The following is a 20,867-nucleotide window of genomic DNA, read 5'->3' as shown; positions in this document are numbered from 1 at the left end:
AAGTATTTTCGCTCCAATAAATGAGGAGCGTAATTAGGGCCACAGGAAAATGAAGAATCGTTAGTACTGTAATAATTTAGTTAATTCAATTTGAAACGGTAATATGCACAGTGTTCTCTGCGAAGAAAATGTTGCTCAATAGTATTAATGTGACCTCTCTAAAATTTACTTTTCACTTCACATGAAGTTATTACAGACATTGAAATAGCAATGCCCTTGTGTTGATGAAATTTACCTGATTGCCATGTCTGCCAAGTGTAGTATGAAGAAATATAACTAGGAATCTTCAATTACTCTTTCTAAAATTAGCGAAAAGTCGAATTTTTCAAAGTTAAAATGAAAATTGCTGTGGAAGGTTGTGCTCATGGGGAATTGGAGAAAATATATGAAGCCATTGAGCATCTTCAGCAGAAGGAGGGTATTAAAGTGGATCTCTTGTTATGTTGTGGCGATTTTCAATCCACAAGAAATTTGCAAGACCTAAAATGCATGGCCGTACCTCTTAAATATAAAGCAATCTGTACCTTCTACAAGTAAGTTTACTAAGCGTGGGTTGAGTGGATATTCTAGGCCTAGTTCTTCTAAACGAAAGCATTTAATTTTCAGGTACTTTTCCGGTGAAAAAATTGCTCCAATTTTAACAGTTTTTGTTGGTGGCAATCATGAAGCTAGCAACTACCTGCAGGAGCTTCCCTATGGTGGTTGGGTTGCTCCTAACATTTATTACATGGGATATGCTGGAGTAATAAATATAGCGGGAGTGAGGATTGCAGGTATATCGGGGATTTACAAAGGTCGCGATTATTTTAAGGGGCATTATGAGAAACCACCTTACTCAGACGATACGAAAATATCTGCTTATCACGTCAGGAATGTAGAAGTTTTCAGAATGAAACAGGTACATAGCCATGGTTTTTACAATTTTTATTTACTAGAAATGTATCCATGCTACAACTCGTTTTGTCAACCTAGGTCCAACAGCCTATAGATGTCTTTTTGTCCCACGACTGGCCTACTGGTGTTTGCAAGCATGGTGACACAGCAAGACTTCTCCAAAAAAAGCCGTTTTTTACGTAAGTAATCAAGATTGCTAATTGCTATTTCGTTCCCCACTGTTGTCTATCTGCTGCGTGCCAACATGTTGGATCATTATGGGGTGTTTTACTGATTACGGTGAGGTTTTAGGCAGTCCCTGAAAAGATAATATCTCATTAGGATAGCATAAGTATGTTTCCCGAAGTTAATTCTCGCTGCTTCCTTGATTTTAAAATTAATTTATCAGTCATGGTCAAATTAAAGTAATGACTGATTAAGAAATAGTAAGATGCACCGTTTTTCACGGTTAATAGAAAAAGCTTGAATTTCATTACAGTGGCGGAGTTGGCCTGTCCTGATAAAGTGGATTTTTCTCTCTGAACGTTATGTTTTTAGTTCCTCATATTTAGTGCAAACATATTTTTAAAGAGTTCATGGAAAGTCATAGAAAAGATGGACAATTCAACCTAAAGGAGAGAAGCGGTTGCGATATGCTGGTTTTCAGTTTGGCGGTATGGGCAATCTAGGGAAAGACAATGAGAATTTGTATCTTTAGAAATAGTAGTTCCTGATTAAGAGTATGTTCAATAGTCATAGTAGAAGAGTCGGTAAAAATTGGGTGAAATCTTTTAAATGAACACAATCACTTAGCTAATGTGTAGATGTATTCGCAATCAATTTTTTACGCTTGTTTAGAATATTAATGCTGTGAAACTTCGAACTTAATATTTTAATATGTCGTTTTTGCTTAGTTGCCATAATAATGCTATCCATCCTGCTAATGGTTTTCCTTAGTGACAAAATTAGCGTGATTATATTTTTAACCCAAATTAATTTTTTAATAGGGATGAAGTTATCACCAATCGCCTTGGTAGTGAACCAAATGGCGAACTCCTGACATGCCTGAAGCCCTCTTATTGGTTTGCCGCCCATCTGCATGTTAAATTTGCTGCCCTTGTTCCACATCCAGAGGTAATCGTTTAGATATATCTACTGCTATGATATTATCCTGTTTTGAATGCTTGATTTAAATTATTGGCAATTTACGAAATGGTGCCTGAAGTAATATTTGTGAAAGATGTAGGGTAGATGAATAAATAAAAAAGGCATGTGATTACCTGGAGAACATTTGTATCAAAATGTGAATTTCGGTCTAAGTCAGCAAAATTTACAGAATATTTAAAAAAAAGGTTATGCCTAGATGTATAAATGCTGACTACAATGGGAGACATGTAAGTCATATATGATCATATTTTGGGAAGTGAACTTTCAACGAGAATTTCCGATTTTGACAATTTATAGACTATATTAGCTGGTGAATGTATATATGTGCTTGTTTATGTGCAAACTCGGTATATGGTATTTGCAACAATGCTGAATATCCTTTGGCAACATCACGTTTAGCAAGTAAGAGTAAACGATGCACTGATATTAGAGAAATTAATAAGTGATAGGGAACCATCCAATAATTATAAGAGTAAATACTTGCGTGGATATTCCTTTACTTGTTTGGAGTACAACATGGAGAGGAAGAACTCAGGATAGGGAGTTTCAAAGTAAGCTAATCAGCAGAAAGTGTTCAAAATAATTAACTCAGTAATTAGTCTTGTTTAGTTATCAGCTAAGAAAAATTTGTTCATGCATTGAATTTGTGTGTGTTTATTTAATGTATGTATATGTAAATTGGTAGTTCATTAGTTTTCTTAGAAACATTTTATCTTTTAAAATATACTACCTTGATCAAAAATTTCCCGGAATTTATTCAGAAAATTAAAAATACAAGTTTATTCATCTAAATCTATATTGTCCCCTTCAAAGTAATCCCCATCGACTGCAACACACTTATGCCAGCGCTTGATCCAATCCTCGAAACATTTTTTATATTCGGTTTTCGGTATGTCCATCAGTGCTTCCTGCGATTTTTCCATTACTTCCTCTCGGCTGCTAAAACGCGTTCCCCGTAATGGTTTTTTAACTCGATTGAACAGAAAGAAGTCACAGGGAGCCAAATCAGGTGAATTCGGTGGCTGTTGGATGGTATTTGTTGCATTTTTCGTCAAAAAATTACGAATAATGATAGCACTGTGCGACGGTGCGTTATCATGGTGCAAAATCCACGAGTTTTCTGCCCACATTTCTGGTCTCTTTCGGCGAATTGCTTCACGCAAACGTCTCATAACGCCCAAATAATACTCTTTGTTTACTGTCTGGCCTTCTGGCAAAAATTCATGATGCACTACACCGTTGTAATCCATGAAAACCGTCAGCATTGCCTTCTTTTTTGACTGAAAACGACGTGGTTTTTTTGGTCTCGGCTCATTTGGTGAACGCCATTCACTTGCCTGATGTCTGGATTGCGTGTCGTACTCATAAACCCACGTCTCGTCTCCAGTAATGATCCTTTTGATGAATGTGGGATCGGATTCAGCCTCGCAAATCATGTCTTTTGCGACGTCAACACGGTCTCTTTTTTGCATGAAATTGAGGTCTTTTGGCACCAACTTTGCTGCTACACGACGGAAACCCAAATCATTAACCACAATGTCTTGGGCGGATCCATAGGCAATGTTCAAGTCCTCCGCTATTTCTCTGATGGTTAATTTGCGGTTATTGACCAACATTTCTTTTACTTTATCAATTTTTTCACCGACTTTCGATGTCGATGGTCTGCCACTGCATTCATCATCTTCGATTGACTCACGACCACTTCTGAACCGCTCGTGCCACTGGTAAACGACCGTTTTTTTTAGAGAATCGTTGCCGAAACACTTTTCCAACATTTCCAACGTCCGTGCGCCACTAAATCTGATTTTTACGCAAAATTTAATACAAGTTCGTTGTTGCAAATTTAAATCCATTTCTGAAATTGTAAAAAATCGCCAACACACACAGAGATAGATGTACTCTTGGCTACGTAACTTTTGCAAATGTCAAGTTATGACACTAAGATTTAAAGGGAATATCAACAACAGATGTACCAATTTAACAAAAAAAAACAGAACTCAAATCGGAACGATGGGAGCGGCACACGGTGGTTATTCCGGGAACTTTTTGATCAAGGTAGTATTTACTACAAAATGGAGAAAGTTCATTCATTGTGTGCTGGCTACATCAGGTTTTGAATGTGTCATCCTGTTTTATTTTAATAGGTAAAGGGAGGACCAGCCACCAAAGTGACAAAATTTTTAGCCCTTGATAAATGCCTTCCACGGAGACAATTTTTACAGGTGAGTTGAATATCTTATTTCTTTAACTGGTATAATTGCACAAGGAGAGAGTACATGTAGTTGGCATTTTTGGTCCTGAAATCTATGGCTGGGCACCTGGTAAAGCTATAATTTTTGGTTGGTGGAATATTTCCATGAACTTAAGTTTCTTGACAAATTATCTTTAAAAAATATATATATATATTTGAATGTAATGTTTGCCAGTTGTCCATCAAGATTCAAAATGTTTATTTAATAATTGGGATCGTGAACCATGTCATATGTTTTTTTATTGTTAACTTTTCATTTATTACCTAAAAATTCACAAAATGAGTACAGTTTAAGTGATGCTTTGTTAACATAACCTTGTTTATCTTGTTTGTGTGTGTACTTGTTATTGTTATTTAACATAATTTTACCTTAGGTGCTTGACATTCCTCATGATGAAACAAAATCGATAACGCTTGAATATGACTTAGAGTGGCTGACTATTTTATCCTTAACGAATCACCTTACTAGTGTCAAAAAGTGTGCAAACTATATGCCAGGAAAAGGACATGATAGTAGGTAATATGACAATAAAAATCAAATTTTAATTGCAACCTGTTCTGACATTATGAAAACATCTTACTACTCCTGTGGAAAAAGTTTCTCTATTTTTTTTATCATCAAAACAGGTGGAATTTCACTCCAACGGAAGAAGAAAAGGACAGATTAAGATTGCGAATGGAAAACAACATGGTTATACCCAAAAATTTTGTCCAAACTGTCACCCCATATAACCCTGACACAGATGGCTCATCTCTAGAATTTAATATCAGCTATCCTAAAGCTCAAATAAATCCTCAGACAACAGAATTTTGCAGGTATATATAATAAACCCTACCTTACCTTTCATAACACTGCATAGATAAACTTTTAAAAATTGTTGTAAGATGATTTGCAAACTTATTTTAAATATTTCTTGAACCTATATTTTTTAAGCAACTATGCTCCGTGATTAAGTTTTCTAGTTTCAAATATGCTTCCTGAACTTTGATGTAAAGCTATTTGGATTGCAGGTTTTGTTATCAATATGTATGTTGTAATCACTGCAGGCTAGTGTTCTGATTTTCCATATATTTTAAATGCAAAAATTCGTAATTATGATTAACCCTTCCACATAAAATCTAAAAAAGTCTGAGAAATCTTGGAAGAATAGTAAATTTCATGGGGATCAAGATGGTGCGGTGGCTACCATACTGGCTTCCCACCGTGAGGGTTCAAATCCTGGCGGTGTTGAAATTTTTCAGTGGTATCTCGATCCCTACTTGAGGTGCTTTGTGGAGTGCACTTTGAGTGAGTACGCTGTCTGTCGGATGGGACATAAAGCTGCGGAACCCTTGGCGCCTTGCGTTAAGAGTAGGCTATTGCCAACGCCGGGTTTCTCTCCACCCTTCATCCTTTCCTGTCCATCCCCTATGGCGCAAATGACCTCAGCTGTCGGTCACCTCCCCTAAATACTGCTACTAGGAAATTTCATTTTTTTGTTACATGCATTACCTAATTACCACAAAGGTGTAAGACTCAAACCTATTGGGCTGGTGTTGAAGGTTTGCATAGAAGTAAGGGAAATTTTTTATCATCAAAGAGGTAGCTAACACGGAACATGCTGTAGTGCTTGTGTAAAAACAGATCCCTTTGGTTGCAAGTGAGTGAGGCTAGGTGTAGAACACTTGCCTTTCAACCATAAAGGAAATGCCATGACATCATTGACCACTCTTCTGTTGGCTTAGTGGCTAGAGTCGTAGCTTCCCACCCTGAGGATCTGGGTGCAAAACCTGGAAGTGGCAGGATTTTTAAGAGGAATCCTAATCTTTTGTTGGGAGAGGATCTCAAGAGCAGTTAGCCATTGGATGGGAAGTTATATTAAATTACTTGATCCCTAGGTGCCTTTTGTTTTTATTCATAAAATAAATCCTCATGTACCAACCACAGGTTCTTAATCCACCCAAAGGTTGGTTTGATAGGTGAGATTACAGGTCACCTAATACTAAGGCCTATAGAGCTTGTGAAATGTACACATCAGGATAGGAATAAGGGCCAGTTCCTTTCCCTGTGCCACTCATGGTGTCCCAGGAAGTTCTGGTAGCTGAAAAATCACTCACCTTGGGAGAAGCTGAGGGTGCCAAGAAGTATCACCCACAACCAAATTTCCAGCTCTCCAGTCATTTAGTTCATCACCTAGATAGACTACCATGCCTTTAAATCCTCATAGCATGGCCTTTAAGTTCCTTTGGTATTTAATGTATGGATACTTACGATATGTATTTTCATCCACTATTCAAATGAAATTGAGAGTTTTCTCAAGAATCAATAAATTTTTGAACTATAAACTAAGTATCTGTAACTTTCTCACTTGCATGCAAAAGTGAAAAGTTTATATTATGTGTTGTTGGTTGATATTTGTGATATTAATAACGTCGATAAGATAAATATTTATTGCTCATGTACTCATGACAAAACATGCAAAGATAAGTAAAAACAGCATGTGAGCTTGAAAGGGAATTTTGAAAGAAGCTACTGTCATTACATGAGTGGAACAACAGAGAGAAACAACGATAAAGATTCTTAAGTAAGCAGAAAATCTTTGCATGCCAAAAACAATGACTTTAACATTAATAAATTGTTAATAATTAAGTTAACAATTAAATATTTATGAAATTCATTCAGGGAATTTTTACAAGTGCTGTCTGGTAAAGAAATGGGAATGGCATCAAAAAACACTCATGCTCATATAAAATCTTCCATTTTAGGCTCCTGGGGATCGATGATCCTATGGCCCTTCTCCTGGCATCAATGAACGATGGATTTGATGATAGTTTTGGAACACCAAATTACAATAGAAGGAGCTGGAATGATCAACCGTGCCTCGACAGCTCTCGTGAGCTCTCATTTAGCTCTCTCAATGAGGATGAGGAGTTGAGCAGTGATGATCAGAAGCCAGTGGGTGGCTCTGTCGGTAGGAGTTTGTCATTCTCGCCCCCGACACTGGGCAGAATCTCGTTGCCAACTCCTCGAAATAATGAGTCGTCTACATTTGAGGAGGAAGGATCATTTGCCACTAGTAATAGTTCTGGTGAGAAATTAACAACAACCAATCAGTGCTCATAAAAATGTACTAACATGAAACATTCACCATACAATTTTTCCAACAGAACATGACCGATGAATACATGTTGTTCTCACTGTAAGTTGGATGAGTTCCCACATTATGGTTAATTTTATTTAGATTAAGAACAAAGAACTGTAGAACAAGATCATGGAAGAGTGCATGAATAACTGTGAGAGAGATTTAATTGATTCCATAAATGATGGTACCCCCAGCATGCTTTTTGTATGTTCATCTGGGTTTTAAAATATGCTGAATCACATATTGATTAGCACCCTTTTTCATGGTAGTACCTGCTCTTTATACCATATCTCTGGATTTGATATTTGCTGTCCCAGGCAGCTTCTTGCATATTTTCAAGATATACAGTATTTCATGGCACACAAGACATGGCTTTTTATTCCAAAATAATGCCGCAAAATATCACCCACATCTTATTTATGAAAGATTCATACTCCCATGGGTTAACTTTCAATACTGAAAGTTTTTGTAACCCCAAATGGTCAGTACTATCTATTTTGACTCCATCATTTGAGTTTATTATATTAACTTAGATGCACTATTAATTATTCTATAGAAGAATGTTGCAGTTTGTATTTTTTTAATAAGCCCATCGCTATTATGTAATGCGAATGTCATGTTGCTTGCTTTTGAGATGCCTGAGATATCAAACGACCATGATTGCATGTACTCTCAAGTGATCATGATGAAACAGGGTGGAACTGTAACATAAATTGATCGGGCGTTGCGCTTTGGTGCAGACTGTTGCAGATTTGTCTTCTGGTGTGTGCCTTTTTGAAATGAGGGTGCATCTTATATACTGTTAAATATGCTAACCTATTACGATGAGATATTAAGTGTTCCAATATTATAAATTTTGATAAATATTCAAATTCTGATCAGAATCAATATCCATACACTTAGGATAAACTGTTGATTATCCATGGTTATTAATGCATGATGAAGAACAGATAATCCATAAAACACGGCTACGGCTTCCTTTTGAATTCATTGTGATTTTAATGCTCATTGTTTAGTAATGGAAAGTACAATGCTTCCTGTTTTTCAGTCATTTACCTATTTTCTTTATCCATTCAGAACTACCTGCAAGTGAAGAGCAAAGTGTTTTCCTCTGAAAGCTAAACCAATAATATAGCCGGGAAAGAACAAATTGCTGATAAAGGAACTCTGACACAGATTCATATTCATCAGATAATACTGATTATAACAATGCAATGTAAATGATTAATGATATATTTGTCACGTAGTGAAAATATGCATTGGCATACCTTAAAGGAAAATGTGGAATTCTTAGGGCTAATGAATGCTAATTGAAAATAATGATGGGAATGTATGGCTAGTACAAAAGTGTTTCAATTAAAATATGAAGTACTGTAGACAACCTTAATTTTAGTGAAATTAAAAATTTTTAAGAAAGCCCAGGCAGTTCACACTTTTATTGAAAAAGTGTATCAAACTTTCAAAGAATTTAACTATCTTTATGATTGTAATTTTTGTTTGAGGTGCTGGGAAGAGAATAGCGTAGATAATTGAGAGTTAACTGTACAGGTATAATGCCCAAGTAGATGGGGAGGGAGTAGAAGGTATAGGGCAGGATGGAGAGGGTGGTGTTCACGAGGGGAGATGGGATTGGCTTGGCCAGTGCAATTACAAGGGGAAGTGAAATGCAGATAAGGACAGGTGAAGTCAATATGACTTAATGTAAAAGATGGAGAACCAGCTCCAGTCAAAAGTGAGCTCTGTTCTCTATTGGAGATTTGAATCCAACCATAGTGTTTTATACAGTCAAATGCCACAAACAACTGGTTGGCTTAATGATGGGCCCTCTGCTATCCCCCACTGCTTGCAGAGTTTAACAGAGTGCGATGAAATAACTTCCTTTCTCAAATGTAAAACACTTAAAAAAAAGGAGGTTACATTGCCGCATCCTGTAAATGGACAGTTTGGAACAACAATTGTTCTCCTCAGGATATCCTTATGCAAATAAATGCTACATTGATGCAGTTATATTGAAATTGTATTTTGTGCACAGAGTGAATAGATGCAATTAAACAGTTTTCTTAACATTTCTAAAATCACAAAACAAGAGCATCCATTAAAAATTAGGGTAACTTAAAATATCCTTGAGCTGTAATTCACAATCATTAACTGGAGGTTTGGCTTCTCAACATTTAGGAAATAATGTTAGACTGACCAAGTTTCAGATTATAATTCAAAACACCACATCTCACAAAGAACTCATGAAGTAAAACAGATAGTAGTCAACATTGGGTATTGCGAGATGTTAATTGATTCATTTTACAGATGAAACCGAGCAGGGATAGCTAGGAAGGAGATATACAGAGCTTTACTACTTGAGAATGATGGACTCAAGTGGAAAATGCTCCCTTTCCTAGGGAGAATATACCTTAATATCTAACAGCTACTAACCAAAAAGGAAGTCAGAGCTGCTTTTTATAACACACTTTTGGGTTAAACAAAGAAAACAGACAAACAAAGATAAATCAGGAATACATTGGGGTTTGGCAAATTTGCTGTAGTGATTGCAATGCGATATGCATCGGAAAACCTGGGAGAACATTTAACTTCATGATAAAAGAATACCAGATTTTTCTCATCAACAAGAAACACGCTTGAATGTTTGTAGAACATTTGCTGGAAAACAAATGCAACCATGATTTCACACCCAAAATCCTGCACATGGGGGAACAGGACCTCTCTTGGACTCATTCAAAAATCTCAAGAGCTGTGAGGAATCCAAAAATTGTCACTTGTTAAATGAACTGCTGTGCCTTACCCACTCCCCCTTGTGCCCTTCCCAAGTTATAGTGAGGCTCAGCTTGATTGATTTTCGAATTGTAATGAAGAAGAGTGCAAGAGGTGGTAGAAGTGAAAAATTAGGCAATAATAATCTGGCCATATTTAATATTTGTATTATACTATTTATGTTGAATGCATTTTCTTAGTGTATTAAATTTCATTATATAGTTTTGAATATTTATATTACTAAACAAATTAATACTTCTTTCCTAGATTGATCTACCATGTAGTCATTTCATGTTGTCATTCCAAGCATTTCTGTGGGTTACTTCTAAAGGGCCATCTTTCTACCTGTTAATTGTTAATAATGTGCATAGATGAACTATTTAAAGAATGATGATGCCCTAGCCCACAAGCTGCTGGAGTTGGGAAAGGAATGGTGTTATGTTGAAGATCATTCACTAAATAGTCTATTGTTCTTCAAAATATCCCATAAAATGCATTCAAGTTCTCAGTATAGTTTATAGCATTTTTATTTCCGTTAGTTGCCTCAATTCCAGTAGTCAAATTTATTATGTTGGATTTTAAGCTAATAACAAATTTCCAATCTGATACATATCTGATAATATAATCCGAAACTTCGGGAAAGCTAATTACTCTGTTGTATACAGGTCAGCAAAAACCTTAACATTTAAAGGTGGTTTTTCAGTGTTACCCTGATATCTGGGGACAATTTATTCCAGGACAGTAAAGCACTCTTTCTAATAATAATGCTGAGAGAATTTAATGTTCTGACTCAGTATCCTCAAAATTAACATGGTTGACATTATCTATTGTCCAACAAAGCCATGGATTTCACTCAGTTAACCACAGTAATGTAGGAATTCTTGAGTTATTTGAGCATCAGCAGTGATACATAAGGATACATTTGCATTTAGTTGAAATTTCACTTTGGAATAGAAGTGAAATAATACTTCTAGTTTAGGCCTGTCTTAGTATTTAACTCTCGAAGGATGTGGTTTGTGTGTTGTGGTTTTTATTCCTCTGAAGACATGTCCTCTTGCTTGCAGTGGACATCGCTGACACCACTCTCATGAAGATATTTAGTGGAGATGATATTATAAGGAGTAATCCCGATGATGTGGATGTAAATACAGATGAAAAGAAATCATGTGGGCCCAAAAAATTCAAGAGGCGAAATGAGTCAATGTATGCAGAGCAAGAAGAGGATCTGTCATGAATGAATTCACTCCGCTTTATATTTTTAATGTGCAATTCATGTGATATATCAAATTTTGATATAAAATTAAACAAAACTGTTATGCATTCTTCTATTTTTAAAGGTATTGTTTTACAAATCCTTTTGCAGTCTTACGGTTTAGGTCTACGATGTGTCAATCTAGTTACTTGTATGTGTCATGTGCAATTTTTACATAAAATCAAAACATGTTTGTGAATTTACTCTTTTTCTTTCAAGGTTTTTTATTTTTGTGCCCTGTGAATGATTATGGATAACAATGTGGATTGCTGTTTAGAAGCTTGGAATCTGATGAATTTTCCCCCAGAATATGGGTGGATGATGGAAGGATTGGTTTTGTAATTGACCCTAAAATTTGAATAATTTTTTGGAAAATGGTGCCCTAAAAATTTCCAACTCTATTTGGCAATAGAAAGTGATATAGTGAAGATTGGCACAAGGCATGCCCACAAGGCTCAGGGAATTTTGAAGACTTATGACAAGGCTATGATGGAATTTTTAAAAGGATGCCAAAGTGAGTATACGCTTGCAAGACATTCAATCATGGACATCAGTGAACTGCTATTTTTGATTTATTAGATGTGAATGTGATTAAATGTGATGACACTATAAGTGATATATGTTTTGTGGTACAATTTATTTTGACATGGTTGACGGTTTGGAATCAGTTCGGGATGAATTATGTGATTTGACATTTTTTTTGTCAAAAAATTATTCTGATTAGAGGGAATGAGACAATGGAAGAGTCCATCTGAAAGTAAAGTAATTTTTAACAAATATGATGGTGACTTGAAATTATTTTGAGCCTTCTGTTTGAATTTTGGTGGTAAACGATGCTTATTGATTAGAAACCAGCTCTAAGCTTTGAATAGAAAGGTAACAATTGTTTGACACATTATTTATTCTATTTTTTATTGGAGCTAATAACTGTCATAGTCTTCATATACCACACTTGAAGTTCACTTGCTATGATGGGCAAGAGTAGAGCTTGCCTCTCAATCAGTACAACTACATTAAATCATATTGTGTGTGAGGTTGGTTTCCAAAAGGTTTCCCAGGTCGGGCACTTGGGTTTGAGCTCTTAAATTAAGTGCCCAAAAGGATACAACTGGGTACCTTTTGATTTGCAGTTCCATGCTTAGCAAGGCCCACACCATGTAAAATCTTTCAAACCAATACGATGAGTGTTTTTTGGTTCACACTCTAAATACAGTGAATCCCTGTTAGCACAAATCTCAGCAGCCTAGGAATTCTCATATTTTTTATGGAAAAATGTATGGTTTTCTTATTTTCCCATTTACTCATACAGTGGGACCTTTATATGACAACTACTGAGAGTTTATGTAATAATGGGTTTTCAGTGTAAGTGGTCAGGTTAGAGAGGTTGAGAGATAGTTGCCAGATTTAACCCAGGTGAACTGTAGACTTGAAGAATAATTTTTTCTGAAATAAAAGAGTATGAATGGTATTAAGTATGAATAGCTGATTTAATATGAACGGAACGAGGTCCATTAAATGTTTATTATTTTAAGATTACATTTAAGTTTCTTAACACATATCTGCATATATCCTCAATATTAGTTGTTTGTGTGAATCTTGATAAGTGCAAAATGGTTTTTAATGCATACATTACAAGTAGAGAAAGTGCATTTTAAATGTTTAAAATAGACAAAGGAAAATTTTAATGGAATTTCTACACTAAGCTGGTAAGTAGGTGTTAAATAAACACCTATTGTTTATGTACGAGGGTAAGTCAATATATAAGTTGCAAAAATCTCTTGCAAACTGCTATAAGCTGTCACAAACATTTAATTCAGAATGCTTGAAATATCCATTGTTAAGTTCCAAATTAGCCCCCAGTGATTTGTAACCGTCTGGGCCCCAAAAAAATCATTTGGATGGCCGACATTTTGAAAATGATGTTGCAGAAGTCGGAGAGGTTACTGGTAGCTGCAACAGTCAAACAGAATACTTCTTTACTGCCATCTATCAAGGACTTGTTAAGAGATGGGATAAGTATTTGAATGTAGAGGGTCATTATACATTAAATTTAAATTAATTATAGGAACTTACTTTGATATTTATCGCCTTTATTCAGTTTTGCAAGTTATTTATTGACTTACCCTTGTATTAAGTGGCTCTAAGGAAAGACATTAAAATAGGATCATATGTAGAGTTGCCAATAAATTGGGAACTCTGCTGCCTCCAGGTCCATGAACTTGGGATTGGGTAGTGTATTGCTTTCTTGTTCCAAGGCTATTTTTAGGGTGTCATATTTTGCCTGGTTGCCCATGGTGGTTATAATTCATGAAGTTTGACCTGGCCATCATCACATTTTTGTTTGTTTAACAGCGATTCAATTCACATTGGGTGTCATGCAGTGGTATTGGTGCCTATAAAAATTGGTTATTTTGAAAATTGGGCCATCTGGTAACAGAGTGGTTACTTGGAATTATTTCTCTGTGTTTTATAGGTGACTTAAGTGTTTCATGTACATTCCTTTCGCCACAACACATATTTCATTGGTTTATTACACCAACAAGACGTCATGTGGCATCATAGAGTCATCGCCAGAGCCACAAATCAATTATCATGCTCTTCTTCTTATATTAGACACAATTCTAATTACAGTAAAATTGAGCTAGCACAAGTTATAAACTTTTTTGAGTTTAAAATGTATAAAATTAGCTTTATTACTATATTTGTTAATTTACTTTTTTTAGCTTTGAGGATGTCGTCTGTATTAATGTTGCAAACCAATGAATGCTAGGTTGTGTGAAATAAACATGAACGTCAACATGAAACCAGTATGTCATGTACTTACCCTTCAAATGTACATACCCTTTTAGGTCATTCACATTAAGAAAAGCCAGATCTTAGGTTACAAAGGAAAGCTTTCTTGTACCAAACTCTTCCATTCTTCCTGTATACTTCTTTTTCATGTTCTTTTCCATGCACACATCTCGCATATGAGCTACTGGTAGTCCACATTTCATCATGTTAATTCTTGATCTTGATTTTCAACCCATCTTGCAGTGTTGTCTCAACATTATGATATAATAATCACAAAGTTTCCTGGAATCATAGTTAACATTTCAAAGTTTTAGTTCCTATTCCGAAAAAGGTAAAGGCTACATCATGTGAGGACTACAGGACGATAAGTTTAATATCCCACGCGGCTAAAGTTGTTCTCAGGATCATAAACAAAAGGATAGAGAGTAGGGCAAATGATTACTTAGGGGATGATCAGTTTGGGTTTAGGAAGGGGAGAGGTACGCGTGATGCCATTGCAGTAATGAGATTATTAATCGAGAGGAATATAGAACACAACCAGGAGGTATTTGCCTGTTTCGTAGATTTCGAAAAAGCGTTTGATAGAGTGAATTGGGAAAAACTAATGAGTTATCTGCAGAAAATAGGAATAGATTGGAGGGAAAGGAGGCTAATCTGCAACCTGTACATGTCTCAGACTGCTCAGGTGCGGGTGGGAAACGGGGAGTCAGGATGGGCAGTGTTAGGAAGGGGTGTAAGGCAGGGTTGCCCATTATCACCGTTGCTGTTCAAGCTGTATGCAGAGGAAATGATCAAAGAGGCATGGGAAGAACTGGAGGTAGGAATGAAAGTGGGCGGGGAATTCGTAAAATCAGTTAGGTTTGCTGATGACCAAGCTTTAGTTTGTCAGTCAGCCAAGGGGCTGCAATCATTGCTTACTGAATTGGAAATTCAGTGCGACAGGTATGGGATGAGAATCATTATTCATGAAACAAAGGTTATGCGAATTTCTAGAAAGAAAAAGGCTAAGCTTAACATTAAAATAGGAGGGCAAAAGCTAGAGCAGGTAGAACAGTTTACATATCTCGGTAGTGTTTTGGACCAACACGGTCAAAGTAGTAAGGACATAAGGAGAAGAATAGCGCCAGGCAAAGAGGCTTTCACAAGTAGGAGGGAGTTGATGACAGGGACTTTGAGTAAGGATGTTAAGAAAAGACTCGTAAAAACTTTGATATGGAGCGTAGCTATGTACAGCGTGGAAACGTGGTCATTGAAGCAGGAGGATAGACGTAGACTGGAGGCTTTTGAAATGTGGGTGTGGAGAAGAATGGAGAAGGTGAAATGGACAGAGAAGAAAACAAACGAGGAAGTACTAGGTATGGTGGGCGAAGAGAGGGGTTTGTTGGGAGCAATCCTATGGAGGCAGGAAAAGTGGCTGAAGGGGGTATTGACCGCCAGCGGGATGTTGAAGACTGTACTAGAGGGGAGAATGTTAGGCAAACGAGGAAAGGGAAGGAACAGGATAGGAATGTTGGACGGGATGAAGGGAGGAAGAAAGCACTCAGAGCTGAAGAGGCACCTGATGTAAAGTAGGATGTTGTGTTTTGCCAGGGGTCACAAATAATTTAATTAGTAATTATGTCCATCCAAAAACCTACCTTAACCGGTAGATTACCTAATAATAATTTCAAAGTTATAAATGATAGGATGTTCAAGTCTTAGCAGTACCCTTGTCACATGCAGCATTCCCTTGACAAGCTGAACCAAAGGCTAATAATCATAACAAATTGAGTAGCTTTAGGCGTGATGTGGTGGAAGTCAAACATAATGAATAGAGTTAAAACAATAAATCTGTGGAAAAGTACGAGTCATTTTTAGTATGGATAATGAATACAGTTATTCGCTAATAATCATAGACCTGCTTTCAGTATTAATAACAAGCTAGTAAGAGGAAGGGCTTAAATGAGAGCCAGTATGCCGTCACTTATGTCTCAATACCAGGGGATGTATGCTGTAAACCATGCGAACTGACCCACCAGGATTATTTTTATATAAGTACACGTAAAAATATAGTCTAATTCAATTGCTGCTTTTGATCAAGATATACCTGATCATTTAACGTAGGAGGTGATGAGTGTTTGACAGAGTCATAGAGAGACAACTGGTAAAAATTTGATGTGGGAAATGAGAACGACATCACTGGCTGAGGGATTGTATGCTTTATTACCTGGCACCTTTTTACAATGAGTATATTGAATGAAAACTAACAACCAGCTGCAGCAATCACCTGAAATGAGGAGGCTGTTGGCTGATCAATTAATCTGTAATGGGTGAAAATATTTTTCTAAATTGAAATGTGACTTAACATTTTGAAAGAATGAAAATGTGACTGAATTGCGGGTGGTTTTGCATTTCTTTGCATGTGACTACGGGCCAAACATGCTGGATATTTCTGCTAAAACATTTGCTCCCTCTTCATACTATGTAAAAGTTTTCAAAAAGCTTAAGCATTTCAAATGCGGTATTATCAGATGTACTTAGTAGTAGTTTTGAGGGGAGGCGACCGACAGCTAAGGTCATTTGCGCCATAGGGGAAGGACAGGAAAGGATGAAGGGTGGAGAGAAACCCGGCGTCGGCATTAGCCTACTCTTTACGAAAGGCGCCAAGGGGTCCGCGGCTTAACGTCCCATCCGACGGACGACGTACTCACTCAAAGTGCCCTCCACAAAGCACCTCAAGTTAGGGATCGAGATACCTCTGAAAAATATTCAACACCGCCGGGATTTGAACCCGCGCCCTCAGGGTGGGAAGCCAGTACGTTAGCCCCCGCACCATCTCGATCCCCTCAGATGTACTTTTCCAGTAAAAATATTACAGACAGCTAAATTATCAATTCAGACAAAAATATGGCTATATTTGTGTATTTACTGTGAAACTTCGAATTTATGTTCATGAAGGGTCACATGAAAATAGGTGTAAAATTGAGGTTGGTGACAAATTGTTAGACGTGTGGTTTCGTATTTTATAAATGAAATACATCATAAGATTATAAGTAAAGAAATAGAACAATTGTTTAAATGCAATAAATGTTAGCAAAAAAGGCCAAAAATAGAAGAATTTATAGATTTATCACATTTTCTTTTAGGAAGCTTTCCTATTAAGCACATATAATGCTTGCTTGCCCTATCTCATTGATATTGTTAATTAGGGTCCAAATTTTGATGACCGTGATAGATGTGTAAAATTTAAATAAATCATTGAAATATTTAAGTTAAATTGAGTGAAAATTTGTTTAAATGCTTGTTTGTTTGTGCTGTTTGCAAGATCAGGTAGTCAAACTGTGGTGAAACCTTTATGTATATGGATATTTTATGATCCTTCACCAAGTATACACGAAAGTGTAAGTATTGTCATAAGCCCAGAAAACCTTTCAAAAGAGCAAGGACAACCAAGTTTGCTCCTATTATCTCTTAATGAATAAGTATGTTAGAAGAATTATGAAAATAATTTTGGTATTTTATTCTGTACTCATTTCATTATACCTATGTACAATTAAAACAGCATTTTTACAAAATACCAAAACTGGTACCTCTAAAATGTCCTCAGGTATTCAGAAGAAGGGGTGCTGTGGAAGCTGGGAAGCCCAGGTTTTTACTCCTAGTGGCTTCTAAATTTAAACGAGCATGCTCTTAACCATCACTTAATCATTCCTTTCATGCTGGCTTTAAAAACTGTAAATATTTCCATATTGCAGAGGAGGGTATTATTTATTGCAATGTTCACCAAATTCTGTATAATAATAATAAACTTTATGTGGGGGAGCGAGAACTTTGCAAAATTTTACACTTATCGAATGTGAACATTCTGCAAATTCTCTTTGTAAGATTCCAACTCATAAAAAATCATTTTTTCCCATGTTCAGAGGTGGTACTTATAATCTTCATAAATTTTTTTTAACTTAGGATCTTTGCACATGATAGTAGCTTGCCCTCTGATAGAGTTTTCCAAAAAAATGTTAGTTTCATGGAATGATTATTTATTATTTAAAATGGTTTCACAGTTTTGTAGATTGGCTATTAGAAATGAAGGGAAAATAAGTTTTTTGGCCTACCCCTTACCCTTACCTTAATTCATATGCACGTAGGTATTCCTTCTTCTTTACCTTGATCAACTTGGTACTCTTGAGAATAACCACAGCTCCTTTTCAGATAACACTGTCTAAGAGGACAAATGTTGTGGGACTATCCATCAAGTAGAGCAGGGTAAGGATAGGTAATGGGGAGTGGATGTTATTCTAAAATACTGTGGCTGTGGTGGAAGGTATTAAAATGGTCTCTCAAATGCTCCCCAAATTCAGGCTGTCTTTGTTGACTGTTGTAATTGACAATCTTATGAATACCAAATATCGTTTTTACCCTCTGAATAGTTTGTTCAGCAGGCCTGGGGTGCTATTGTGCCTTTTTTGAATCTCATTAATATTACTATCCAAGGAAGAATTTTATCTTTAGCTGAGTTTATGGTCTTGTGGCCCAGCTCTAATCATTTACGGCAGTGCCAGATATTGTCTGTGTTAGGTTCCATAGCATAAAATTAGAAGAAAAAGCATTGTTACATGGTATTCACCCCATCCCCCTGTGGATTCTCTCCCTTAAGCACCAGAGCTCAAAGGAAATCAAAGGGCAAGAAACAAAGAGATAAAAGCGTTCAGTCCCAAAATCACCCCTTCAGCTAGCATGCCCTTAACTGCAGTGTTGTGCTACATCCTCCCAGGGTTCATCCTGAATTACCATATGTGATGGCATATAAAGTGCATCCCCGTTTCAGTTGGGTATATTGAAGAAAATAGTTTTTACAGTTGACACACAAAAACCTAGGGATGTTTTTCAGCCATTATTTAAAATAAATGAATGTGGTATTCGTTTGAATATGGTATCTACCAGCTGGCATAGGACGAAGTACAGCTCATTGGCTGTTTGAAGCCTTGCAAAATGTTCACGTATTCAAATGTGTCAGGTAGACGTGGAAAATTGCACTCCAATCCAAGCCAGCCAACTTTTAGATTACGAAACTTCCCTTCTTACTGATCTGAAACTGACCAGATGATAGGATGCCCTGTATGAATCATTCTTGTTTTTGCTGCTCAGTAAAGAGAAAGGCTCATACACTGGTCTGAAACTGACCTGTCTTGGTGAAGGTTATGGGATTTTCAAAGTTTGTTTGCCGAGCGTGGTCAATTTCCACATGATGGATGGATTCCGAGATGATTTGCATTCAAAGTTTCAAATATTAACATCCCTAAAAGCAGCCTATGAATGACTCAATGATTTCCCATTTCCACTGAATTTCAAAAAATCAATTGAAAAATTCATTCCTCACTTCCTTCGACAAAAGATGATTCTAAGAGGAGAGTATTAAAGGAGTAGATGTTAATTTTATGCCAGAACCTAAATAATGGGGAAACATGTTATTCATACTCAATCCAAATCATTTACTTCAGAGTTCATTTTTGAGGATCTCGTTGGACAAAATTTCTCCGCATAACTTTCTTTCCTGCATAATCCTGTACATGAGGCACGTGTTTATAGTTGCCTAGGTTAAAAAACAGTTATGCATTTTATATCATTTGTACAAAAGGATTGAGAAGGTACTTACTCCCTGCTCAGCTGCCTGTTTATATGTTCATAAATTACCTGCTAGGTTTTAATAAAGAATCGAATTAGAATACATTCAAATTGAAATTTTTCTGTGAGGTATTTAAACATGTTATTTAATAAAAATATGAGATTGTCAGAAAAGAGCTGGAAAAAATCTGGAAAACTGAATTTTCCTTAAGAAATATTGGTTTTAAGATAAAAATGTTGTTGCCTCTTTGCTTCAACAAAATCTCAAATATATTATGAAATTTAAGGGGGTAAATGATACCCCTGTGTGCAACTAATTTAACACAAATTTTCTTCATTTGGCTAAGAATTGTTGCTATATGAATATATATACATATTTTATATATATATATATATATATATAATATGTATATATAATGTGGTCTAATATTATTTAATTAGTTATTGATTGTGAATTGGGAGTCTTGAGTACTTGTAAAATTACTAAAGACTAGGTTGAAAAATTATTTTCAAACCCCAAAACCTGTAAATTTAGTGAATTTAGCATCAATCCATTTCATTTTTATGCATTTGACAGAAATCTGAAGGTATTTTCATATCATCTTGATTTTAAATCATCTTTTGTAGCTGCATTATTTGATACAAGTTTTTGTGCATTCTATTTGTCACGACCTGCTTTGGAGTTATAAAAATTAGAAAATCATGTAGTCATCAAGTTACTTAATGAGCAAAAACATTGATTAAGCCAGAGGATATGTGAAAGCTATAATCATCTTTGTCTCAGATGTTGCTACATTCTAAGTAGACCAGAGAGAGAAAACTGTAACTCTGAAGGCATTTGTCTCCAGGGATGAGTGTTTAGATTAACTGGGAATCAATGCTGGATAAGCCAACTGCTACTTAGTGCTCCTGAGACATTCTTATCAGTGAATTAAACTCAGTTTTTTATAAATGGTAATATCTAAAGGGAAGGATTATGTACGTATTTATAGAACAAGACTCAAACTTAAGCAGACTTTAAGAAACATTTATTGTGAGGCAT

The 20,867-nt window shown here is 36.1% G+C and overlaps 1 protein-coding gene across 1 annotated transcript; it reads left to right on the top strand.

Moving 5' to 3' along the window:
- The first annotated feature begins 9 nt into the window (after positions 1 to 9).
- ldbr (lariat debranching enzyme) lies at positions 10 to 12,271 on the top strand. Its single transcript, XM_071595868.1, has 10 exons — positions 10 to 533; positions 607 to 898; positions 973 to 1,073; positions 1,881 to 2,007; positions 4,185 to 4,262; positions 4,666 to 4,808; positions 4,919 to 5,107; positions 7,037 to 7,359; positions 11,244 to 11,516; positions 11,651 to 12,271. Exons 1-9 carry the CDS (start codon positions 337 to 339, stop codon positions 11,411 to 11,413), a joined length of 1,620 nt encoding a protein of 539 aa, XP_071451969.1. The 5' UTR covers positions 10 to 336; the 3' UTR covers positions 11,414 to 11,516; positions 11,651 to 12,271.
- The last annotated feature ends 8,596 nt before the right edge of the window (positions 12,272 to 20,867 follow it).

This window comes from Hetaerina americana, unplaced genomic scaffold (genome assembly GCF_022747635.1).
Source record: "Hetaerina americana unplaced genomic scaffold, ioHetAmer1.1.p SCAF_7, whole genome shotgun sequence".
NCBI lineage: Eukaryota > Metazoa > Arthropoda > Insecta > Odonata > Calopterygidae > Hetaerina > Hetaerina americana.
Note: the sequence above shows the minus strand (reverse complement) of the source record. Positions and strands in the feature narration are given on the sequence as shown.